Source organism: Bubalus bubalis, chromosome 16, assembly GCF_019923935.1.
Source record: "Bubalus bubalis isolate 160015118507 breed Murrah chromosome 16, NDDB_SH_1, whole genome shotgun sequence".
NCBI lineage: Eukaryota > Metazoa > Chordata > Mammalia > Artiodactyla > Bovidae > Bubalus > Bubalus bubalis.
In genome coordinates, this window is record NC_059172.1 from 6002654 (window position 1) to 6014753 (window position 12100).

The window sequence follows — 12100 nt, forward strand, 5'->3', positions numbered from 1 at the left end:
AGCATTTATGGAGCAGTAAATTAGGGCAGATCTTTATGCCATATCTTTATAAAATGAGTTATTAGATATAACGTTAAGGGTAAAAAGGATATATAAATAGTCAATAGAACATTGTGTTAGATGTTTTAGACCAGATATTATATTATAGATGAGATTGATTGGGGAATAAAAGTCATGGAATTTAAACAATTAATTGATGTTTTGACTGTAAGAAGTAGTTTATCTGCTTTCTCCATTCTCATGCCATAATTTAAATTAAAATGACTAGACATATAGATTTTATTAGAATGTAGATGTAACATTATAAATCATTTAAGATTTTTTTCCTGCAGATGAGTTTATAGTTCCTGATTTCAAATCAAACCTCCCCAAATCACAGAACACAAGTGTGTGAGAAAGTAACTGAAAACTGATTAAAACTAAAGCCCATGTCCTAGTCCAATTGTACAAAAAGAAAATGCAGTCAAGAAATGTAAATTTAAAGAGAGAAGATCATTTGAAAATTACAGAAACAAATCTCACTATCATGATGGAATTTGTCCTCTTGGGCTTCACTGATATTCCCCAATTTCAATGGTTTCTTTTTGGGATATTCTTAGTCATCTACCTGATTATCCTGTTGGGGAATGGTGTTATAATTCTAATAACCAGAGTAGATGCCACTCTTCAGACGCCCATGTATTTTTTCCTCGGCAATTTTTCCTTCCTAGAAATCTGTTATGTATCCATCACTCTTCCCAGGATGCTCATGGACCTTTGGACCCAAAAAGGAACCATTTCTTTTTTTACTTGTGCTACACAAATGTGCTTCTTCCTTATCCTTGGAACCACTGAGTGCTTCCTCCTGGCCGTGATGGCCTATGACCGCTGTGTGGCCATCTGTGACCCTCTGCACTATCCCCTGGTCATGTGCCCTGAGGTCCGCATCAGGCTGGTGGTTGCCTCCTGGATCAGTGCTGTTCCAGTCCAGATAGGACAAACATGCCAGATTTTCTCTCTGCCTTTCTGTGGCTCCAACACAATCAATCATTTCTTCTGCGACATTCCACCATTATTAAAACTGGCCTGTGGAGACATCTTTGTGAATGAGATGGTGGTCTATATATTTGGTATATTGTTTGTCACTGTTCCCTTTTTGCTGATACTTGGATTCTACATCAGAATTATCTCCACCATCCTGAAGTTGCCAGCAAACACAGGACGGACCAAAGCTTTCTCAACTTGCTCTTCTCACATCACCATTGTACTTTTATTCTACGGATCAGGCACTGTCACCTACTTAAAGCCTAAATCGAACCAGCATGAAGGAATAGACAAACTGATATCTCTTTTCTATGCCATTTTGACTCCAATGTTCAATCCTATCATATATAGTCTGCGGAACAAAGACGTTAGAAAGGCAATGAGAAGATTTCTTCCCTAATTATCAGGATTATGAGACATTTGAAATAATACAGAAATTATGCTGCATTTATGTATGCAATTTGTTCACAGACTTGCTTGAAATTTACTGTTCAATATTGTCCTAAATTTTTAAATACAGCTCATACTGTAATTTCCTTTTAGTAGAGAGTTATGTCCTCAAGTTTATGGCAATTGTGTTAATTTACTTAGCAATGTTTTAGTTTTAAAGATCAGTTTTCTCCTTACTATAAACTAATATGTGCTGCTGCTGCATCACTTCAGTCGTGTCCAACTCTGTATGACCCCAGACACGGCAGCCCACCAGGCTCCCCCATCCCTGGGATTCTCCAGGCAAGAACACTGGAGTGGGTTGGCATTTCCTTCTCCAAAACTAATATGTAGAGGTGTCTAAATAAACAAGAAGGTGTTATATTCAGGATGTGCTATAATTGAAAGTATGTCATTTTCCCTTTTTTTATGCCTTTCTATACTCCATCACTTCATGGGAAATAGGGAAACAGTGGAAACAGTGTCAGACTTTATTTTTTTGGGCTCCAAAATCACTGCAGATGGTGATTGCAGCCATGAAATTAAAATACGCTTACTCCTTGGAAGGAAAGTTATGGCCAACCTAGATAGCATATTCAAAAGCAAAGACATTACTTTGCCAACAAAGGTCCATCTAGTCAAGGCTATGGTTTTTCCAGTGGTCATGTACGGAAGTGAGAGTTGGACTGTGAAGAAAGCTGAGTGCTGAAGAATTGGTGCTTTTGAACTGTGGTGTTGGAGAAGACTTTTGAGAGTCCCTTGGACTGCAAGGAGATCCAACCAGTCCATCCTAAAGGAGATCATTCCTGGGTGTTCATTGGAAGGACTGATGCTGAAGCCGAAACTCCAATACTTTGGCCACCTAATGCGAAGAGTTGACTCATTGGAAAAGACCCTGATGCTGGGAGGGATTGAGGGCAGGAGGAGAAGGGGATGACAGAGGATGAGATTGCTGGATGCCATCACTGACTCAATGGACATGAGTTTGGGTAAACTACCAGAATTGGTGATGGACAGGGAAGCCTGGCGTGCTGTGATTCATGGGGTCGCAAAGAGTTGAACACGACCGAGCAACTGAACTGAACTGAACTGATACTCTACTTTTATATTCTCTATTAAATAAATAAAACTGCCTCAGGTGCTATAGAATCATTACTAAGTGGTTTCCTCATAGGAAAAAAAAAAAAAAGCCTAAATATGTAAGGGTATACGTATGAGAAGTATTTACAAAAAAAATAATGTGTAGTGTAATGTTTATTGCAGCACTATTTTTCTAAGCAAAAAAAAGAAAATGAATGTTCATATTGAGAAAAGTTTTAATAAATATTGTGCATAAATATAATAGACAAATATGGAGTCATTAATAAAATACATTACATCTATATGGTAAGGGTCCCCAATAAATCATTTATTCTTGTATCCATGTTTTTTTGTCATTCCTTCCTAGACTGACCCTATGAATAGCACTTTGATATTCGAATTTGTGCTCTCTAACAATGGAAATCTTTTCATCACTGTGTTAAAAAGCTCAGTCTAGTCTCCTGAACAATTAAAGAACACATGGAAAGAAGCTACAGCTCATGTATAAATGATATAAAGATGGAATCAATTTCAACAGACTTGCAATCTGCTACTTTAAGGGTTTTTGTATCAATTACCCAACATTCTGTACATGTTCTTTCAAGCATACATCATTCATTGATGTTAAAAATTTTTCAATCTCTTTCTATACTAAAATGTGCATTTTAATTGTTGTTTTGGAATATTCATATACGGTAAATTTTTCTAAGTACTTTCATGTCTGAAAATTTACATCACAAAGTTAATATCTTTGGTCTAAAAGTCTCTCTGCTGAGTACTGCAGATCAAAATTTGAATGACCTTCAGTATTACTACAAAGGAATAAGGTACACACACTGTTAGATATTGGGAGTGAGGATAAAAATTTCACAACCTAATTTTTTTAAGTCTATAGTTCTCAACACAATGGTACATGTATCTTTACTTTTTTAAGGAAAAAAAAAAAAAAAAACAAAAAAGACCAAAAAATGTAAAACTAAACTAACAAACAAAACCCAAACAAACAAGTCAGATTATGTTCATATGTTCTATGGGCACAATGGAATTAAATGCAAATGATATTTTGTGAGTGGTGGGGAATGGTGAAGGGAGGGAGCATGAGAAAATTTCTGCATATGACAGACATATTCTTTATCTTGGTTGAGATGGTGGTTTCACTGGTGTACACACGTGCAAAATATGTCTAATTATAAGTTTTCAATATTCACTGTTTATTACACTTCATGCATTAGGGCTTCCCAGGTAGTTCAGCTGGTAAAAAATCCACCTGCAATACAGAAGGCACTGGTTCAATTTCTGAGTTGGGAAAATCCACTGGAAAAGGGACAGGCTACCCACTTCAGTATTCTTGGGCTTCCCTTGTGGCTCAGCTGGAAAATAATCCACCTGAAATCAGGAGATCTGAGTTTGACCCCTGGGTTGGGAAGATCCCCCTGAAGAAGGGAACGGCTACCCATTCCATTATTCTGTCCTGGATAATTCCATTGACTATATGATCCATAGGGTCCCAAAGAGTCAGATATGACTGAGAGACTTTCACTTTCACACATTAGCAAAATGTTAAAAATAAATTTTAAAAAGATTGGAATTAAAAGTAGAAACTTTCAGTAAAAGAAAACAAAGTGGAATTGTTACTATCAGTCTTGATCTATCAGCAATGTCAAACAAATATTTAGCCTGTAGTAACATGAACTGTTGGTAATTTCATATCAGAAATAAACTAAAAAAAATATGGTAAATACAAGAATAAACATCACATATGATGTTTCTATTTTATTTTCAATACATATGTGTCTTTAAAACAAGCATTTTAATATTATAATTATATAACACTAGTTCATAAAAGGTATCATAGGTCTTACAGTAATTTGGTAGGTAATGATCGAGTGTTCAGTTTCTACTAATGCCCTGTAGCAAATCAAGAGCTCAGTATTAAAAAGAAGAGTACTTTGAAGAAAATGAAAGAGTCTTACTCAAAAATCCTAAAGGCTTGAGCTATAATTCACTTTTGGGGACCTGTCAAAGGCTTCAAGCAGCATTACTATCTGCCATGGACACTTCAAACACTGTTGGATCTGCTGAAACACATGGACCAAGTGATAGAGAGGCTTAGATAATAGCTTGGACCTATTGCAGAGCCTTCTGTTGTTCTAGGCTTCATTCAAAACTAGCAGCTTTTTGGGTCACTTGGGAAATGGGCCGCAGGAACATACTTAAAAAAGGAATATGTTGCCTCCCAAATCTAAAAAGGCCCGGTATATCTGATCCTTCTTTCTTTGCTCTAGGAGACAAGAGACGCAGCAATGACTATTCATCTGAGAAGAGCCATCCCAGCATGCTCCACTGCACTGGCCCCCTAGAAACTCCACTGAGTCAGAAGACCCTTGAAATTTAGTCATGTTTATTTCTTACCCAGTGATAGGAAAGTACTTTACCAACAAGCCAGAGCATTTGCTGCTTCTTGTTCCCTCGGTCCAGTCAGCATCATTCCATCAGTGTTAGGACCAGTGCTATGTTCTTTGGAAGAGAAAGATGATGAAGAGCTCTACAAACTAAATTACGACAGAGAGATGGAGAGCTTCAGTTCAGTTCAGTCCCTCAGTCATGTCCGACTCTTTGCTGCCCCATGGACTGCAGCACGCCAGGCTTCCCTGTCCATGACCAATTCCTGGAATTTACTCAAACTCATTTCCATTGAGGCAGTCATGCTATCCACCATCTCATCCTCTGTCAACCCCTCCTCCTCCCACCTTCAATCTTTCCCAGCATCAAGGTCTTTTCAAATGAGTCAGTTCTTCTCATCAGGTGGTCAAAGTATTGGAGTTTCAGATTCAGCATCAGTTCTTCCAATGGATATTCAGGACTGATCTCCTTTAGGATGGACTGGTTGGATCTCCTTGTAATCCAAGGGACTCTCAAGAGTCTTCTCCAACACCACAGTTCAAAAGCATCAATTCTTTGGTGTTCAGCTTTCTTTATAGTCCAATTCTCATATCCATACAGGACTACTGGAAAAACCATAGCCTTGACTAGATGGACCTTTGTTGGCAAAGTAATGTCTTTGCTTTTTAACATGCTGTCTAGGTTTGTCATATCTTTTCTTCCAAGGCACAAGCATCTTTTAATTTCATGGCTGCAGTCACCATCTGCAGTGATTGTAGACCCCAAAAAATAAAGTGTCCAGTAGTTACAGAAAATTATGATTATTTCCTTTTCCCCAGTGCATTTACCTTGACAAAATCTTTGAGTCCCTTTGGGGATGGTGGGATAAATATTAAAAATAAAAATTCTGGCTATTGTACCAAGTCCTTCTTTAGAGGATGCAGACTCCCCTTCATTGAATGGTTCCTGGGGCTGTAAAATGGCTCAATTCTGGGAATTAATGAAGAGCCATGACTATCTATTTTAATAATTTTAGCTAGATTTTGGTTCCCTTGAATTAAATCTTTTCTCCTTACAGAGATTGAGTAAGAATTTAATAAGCATTTATTTTACTTCTAGGGAAACCATGAATACCTAGCCAATGCCATAGGCCTATGTGAATCATACTATTCTGATGCTGCTGTCTGTTACAGTAACTAGGACCACTGTACCTATGGTGATTGATTGTTGCCAGTTGGCACCTGCCACCCTGGAATCCAATAAATATCACAGCATTTTTCAATTTAGTGGCTGTAGTTCCCTTTGTAAGATTTGGTCTTAGAGAAGACCACATACGGAGATCTTCAAGAACTAGAGCTCCCTTCACAAATATATTTCTCATTTTGTTGGTGAAAAGGATGCCTTTTGCACAGTCCAAGTGTGAATTAATAGATCTTAAGTGACAAATCCACTTTAATATTCCAACCCCTCCCTAAGACTGTGAGTCGCTTTCCCTACATCAAACAAAGCAGATTGGGCATTACCATATATCTCACCGTTGGCCACCTTTTTCTCCATGTTTTAGCCAACTCACCAATCAAATCTGTTACAGTCCTTTTTAACTCCCAAAACTGTGGCCTAAAATAAAATCTCTGCTAAGTTGGTCCATACCAATGTTTGGCCTAATCTAACATTACGTTCCTTCCACCATTACTCCTCACTCTTAATAACCAAACATGTTCCCCATATGACCATCTGTAAAAATCAGAGACTCAGTTAGTACTGACAGAGTATGGCATACCTACACATGGGTCACAGTTCATGGGTCACTCCACTTGGGTCTCACCTTTTGGGGCCTTCTGGGACTCATGTATACAGGTCTAGAAGCAAAGAGAGGCAGTTAGGGTGGGTCCTGATGAGCATCTGCAGTGAAGCAGACAATGGCAGCCTCAGAAGAGGCCATAACACTTCCCTCAGGCAATGCTGGGTTATCTACATTGTTTGCATGGTCATCTCCAATGGGAAGATCAGAGCGGTAACACCACTTCTCTTGGTCATATAGATTTACTGTTTTAATTTTTAGGTCCTTTTTTTTTTTCCCCCAGTCAATTCTCTCTCGTTAAACAGTAGGTACTATACAAGGCCAGCTGATATTGGTTGTGTTTTTAGCAAACTCATCTCTGTAGGTATAGGAGATAAGGGCAGACACAGAAAATTTGAAGTCATGTATATAGCACTCAAGTTGGGAATTTGAATCCTTTATTAGTAGAAGATAGGGGTGTCAAGGGGAAACTGAGCCAAAGCTGAGTCAGGACCAGGAATGGACAGAAACCCATATATATGTTCTGCAGCTTAGTGGGGTAAGGGAAATATTTAGCAGGTACTTGTATGTTATTCTTGAGTTGTGCTTTTTTTTTATTCTTTAGTTCATGAACATTATTGATAAATGCTAACACCAAGACTCTATATTTTGTGAGAAAATAATGGTCTATACATGCTTCTGTGTGTATATGTGTGGGTATAAGTAAAATGGCACCCCACTCCAGTACTCTTGCCTGGAAAATCCAATGGACGGAGGAGCCTGGTTGCCTGTAGTCCATGGGTCGCTAAAAGTCGGACACGACTGAGTAACTTCACTTTCACTTTTCACTTTCCTGCATTGGAGAAGGAAATGGCAACCCACTCCAGTGTTCTTGCCTGGAGAATCCCAGGGACGGGGGAGCCTGGTGGGCTGCCGTCTATGGGATGGCACAGAGTTGGACACGACTGAGGTGACTTAGCAGTAGCAGTATAAGTAAATCCAATATTTGCCTGTTGAAGTCCTAAACTTCTTACCTCAAGTCTGTCACTGAATTTAGAAATAGGGTCTTTGAGGGGGCAACTATAGGGTGCGACCTTAATTCAATATGATTGTGTATGTTGATGAGAGAGGCCTCAGAAGAAAACAACCCTGGATATACCTTGATTTCAAATACAAAGCGTCCAGGACAGTGAGAAAATACATTTGTGTTGTTCAGCCACACAGTGTTATGTAGTTTGTTATGGCAGCCTTGGCAAAAGTATATCACCAGTTATCAGCATGTATATGTATATATGTTGGTATATATGTGTATATTGGGGTGTGCATATATTTATAAACTCATTAAGAAACCAAAGGATGATCATTATCCACATCTGCAAAAACTACACAGTTGGCTGTTGACCATAATCTTTATTTATGAAATATCCAAGAAGAAATAAAAGGCATAAACTTAAAAATAAAAAACTTGTATCTTGACTTTTATATGGAGACAATAACATAAGTCTTAGTTTCTTCAACTCAGTGTTTAGTGTGAAAATGTACTGTATGAACAAACTGATTTTTTCCCAAACACTCTTTTGATTGCCTCTTTGACATCTTTGTTCCTTAAACTGTAAATGACAGGATTTATCATGGGAATGATAATGCTATAAAATATTGACACAATCATGTCATGGTCTAAAGCATAGCTGGAACTTGGTCTCATGTACATGAAGAGGATGGTCCCATGGTAAATGGACACTGCAGTTAGGTGACAGCCACATGTAGAAAACACTTTCCTTCTCCCTTCAGCAGAATGCATCCTCAGAATGGCCAACAGAATGAAACCATAGGAGATCAGGACAATCAGGACAGTGACTATCTCAATGGAGCCCACAAGGTAGAAGAGCATAAGCTGGTTTGTGTGAGTGTCAGAGCAAGAAATAGTGAGGAGGGGAGGGATGTCACAGAACACATGTCTGATTTCATTGGAGGCACAGAAGGAGAGGCTGAAAGTAGCCACTGTGTGTACAGAGGCATGCACGATGCCACCAACATAGGAAGCAACGATGAGTGGCACGTAGACTCTGGGAGCCATGCTGACTGAATACAGGAGGGGGTCGTAGATGGCCACGTAGCGATCATATGCCATTGCAGCCAGAAGAAAGCATTCTGTAGTCCCAAAAGTAACTAAAAGAAGTGTCTGTGTTACACACTCAAGATATGAAATAGTTTTATTTTCCACCAGGAAATTGGCTATCATTTTTGGAGTGATGACTGAAGAACAGCAGGCATCCAAGGATGATAACACACTCAGAAAATGGTACATAGGATTGTGGAGCCTGGAATCCACAATGACCAAGAAAACCAACCCCAAATTCCCTATCAGTGTAAAAAGATAGATTGCTAGAAATAGTAAAAATAGAAAAACTTGAACCTCAAAATCATCTGTGAACCCCATCAATATAAACATGGTGATTTCAGTCACATTTCTTACCTGAACCCTGTATAAATCTAAATCTGATTGTGACCCTGACATTTCAGTTTTTCTTTTTCTGTTCTAAAGGCAGTATATAGTGAATATAGAGTCCATGCAATTATACCCTCCTATTTGCTTCTTAAAAGGGTATATTGAATCCTAAAATTATTTGCAATGAGGGAATAAGCAGGGATTAAACGCTGAATTCAAGTGGATGTATCACCCTGTAAAAATAAATAAATTAATTATTGTTGGTTAAATTTGTTCCATTAAAAATTTTGCCAATTTTATTTATTTTCTGTTAAACTTACTGCTTACTGTTTTAGCATTACATCATTTTAAAAATCACAAATGCAAATAAATATAGGAAGTTTTAAATTAACAAATAATGGAAAGTACACATCTGAGTGCTAATCCTAGATTTCATCAGTGATTATACCTTTCTTTAATTTTGCAACTTATAAAATGGGAGCAAACACACATCATAAAATTGTGTTGAATTTAAATGATAAAAACCAATGTGGAAATTATTAAGCTTTAAAGAATGCCCAGATGACTAAATGGGATAAGTTAGACTTACTTTACAGCTAGCTCACGAGGCAGCTTTTCCAAGCCAAAGCATTTTATGTGCTCTTTTCTGACTACTTTCCCTGTTTAACTAGTACTGCTGGAGGAACAGTGGTGAACAGAACAGAATACATTATTCTGCGGTTAAATGCAGTATGCCAAAAAAACATCAAGTTGTTGGTTTGTGGTTTTGCATTTCAGCTTTCATTCTTTGAAAAACATAACATTCAGTTTGTTCATTTTCTCCCCCACAATTTATTATACTGCTAATGTTTTCTTGACTACCAACTAAAATTTTCCTATACATACATTCTATCTCTGCAAAGTCCTTGCATGTGTGTTTGAGACATATTCGTAGCAAAAATAAACTATGGGACGTTCATTCCATATATTATAGTTGCACATGGAGTTTCTACAAATACTATAAACTAAATGTCACCTGATGATATATAATAAAGTTCTTTCTATAATGCATTGCTAAAAACATAATATCCTGATTAAATCCCAATGTAGTGTTTTATCACTGCTATATTTCCCTATGCTGGCAGTGTTGCTTATTCAAAGGAATATGAAAACAAGGAAAATGTGTAATACATAATCAAAATGTTAATGAATCCCCAGTATCTGGATAGGGGAAGCTATCCTACAGCTTCCATTTTTGAAACATAATTAAATATTGCATCTATATTATAGGAGCAAGATTTCAGCCTGTTAACTTTTGTTCCTCCTTGGCGTTCCATAGACCAATATGCGTTAAGAGTGTGCAAAATCTGTAGTGCAAAGGACTGGGTTGAATTCAATGACTTACAAATGATTTATATTCTTAACATGAAACATTATATTTTGGTTTTGTTTCAGATCAGATCAGATCAGTCGCTCAGTTGAATCGCAACACACCAGGCCTCCCTGTCCATCACCAACTCTCGGAGTTCACTCAAACTCACATCCATTGAGTCAGTGATGCCATCCATCCATCTCATCCTCTGTCATCCCCTTATCCTCTTGCCCCCAATCCCTCCCAGCATCAGAGTCTTTTCCAGTGAGTCAACTCTTCGCATGAGGTGGGCAAAGTACTGGAGCTTCAGCTTTATCATTATTCCTTCCAAAGAAATCCCAGGGCTGATCTCCTTCAGAATGGACTGGTTGGATCTCCTTGCAGTCCAAAGGACTCTCAAGAGTCTTCTCCAACACCACAGTTCAAAAGCATCAATTCTTTGGCACTCAGCCTTCTTCAACAGTCCAACTCTCACATCCATACATGACCACAGGAAAAACCATAGCCTTGATTAGACGAACCTTTGTTGGCAAAGGAATGTCTCTGCTTTTGAATAAGCTATCTAGGCTGGTCATAACTTTCTTTCCAAGGAGTAAGTGTCTTTTAATTTCATGGCTGCAGTCACCATCTGTAGTGATTTTGGAGCCCCAAAAAATAAAGTCTGACACTGTTTCCCCATCTATTTCCCATGAAGTGATGGGACCAGATGCCATGATCTCCGTTTTCTGAATGTTGAGCTTTAAGCCAACTTTTTCACTCTCCTCTTTCACTTTCATCAAGAGGCTTTTCAGTTCCTCTTCACTTTGTGCCATAAGGGTGGTGTCATCTGCATATCTGATGTTGTTGATATTTCTCCTGGCAATCTTGATTCCAGCTTGTGTTTCTTCCAGTCCAGCGTTTCTCATGATGTACTCTGCATATAAGTTAAACAGGGTGATAATATACAACCTTGACGAACTCCTTTTAGACTTCCTTATATCAAGAGGAGAAGCAAACGATTATTAGAAGAAAAAGAAAAAAACGAAAAAACAAAAGTTCTACATCTTTGCTTTCCCAGAAACTTCCTTCTAACACACATAACAAGTAACAATAATGGCATAATGTATGTGCTAAGTCATTTCAGTCTTGTCCAACTTTGCAACCCTATGGGCCATAGTCTGCCTGGCTCCGCTGTCTGTGGATTTTCCAGGCAAAAATACTGGAGTATGCCGCCATGCCCTCCTTCAGGGAATCTTCTTGACCCAGGCTGTTCTATCCTGATCACTGCAGGAACCCACAGCTCTTATGTCTCCAGTATTGGTAGGTGGGTTCTTTACCACTACTGCTACCTGGGAAGCCTTGACAATAGCATAATACATGAAAGTATTAGAATAAACTAGTTAAGTTTGAAAGATACATTAATAAAATAACATAAAACCACAATAATAATATGAAATAGATTAATATATAAATTATCACAAAAATATATTTATGTTTTAAATTTTTCTCATTTTCTTTAACCCTCATCTATTTCTGTCTCTCACTCTTCTCTCTCTCTTTTCTCTCTTTCAAGAAAGGAAGTATAGTGTACAAAAGTGTTTACCAGAGAGTGCCAGATACAAAACAG

The 12100-nt window shown here is 38.0% G+C and overlaps 1 protein-coding gene and 1 pseudogene across 1 annotated transcript; one reads left to right on the plus strand and one right to left on the minus strand.

The window, feature by feature from the left end:
* Positions 1–457: 457 nt before the first annotated feature.
* On the plus strand, positions 458–1423 carry LOC123464965 (olfactory receptor 10AG1-like). Its single transcript, XM_045162852.1, has one exon. The coding sequence runs from the start codon at positions 458–460 to the stop codon at positions 1421–1423; it is 966 nt and encodes a 321-aa protein (XP_045018787.1).
* Positions 1424–8212: 6789 nt separating this feature from the next.
* Positions 8213–9266, minus strand: LOC102391323 (annotated as a pseudogene).
* Between the last annotated feature and the right edge of the window lie 2834 nt (positions 9267–12100).

Bases quoted from the DNA above. Each gene is read 5' to 3' on its own strand.
- LOC123464965 (XM_045162852.1), top strand. From the start codon at position 458: ATGCAGTCAAGAAATGTAAATTTAAAGAGAGAAGATCATTTGAAAATT.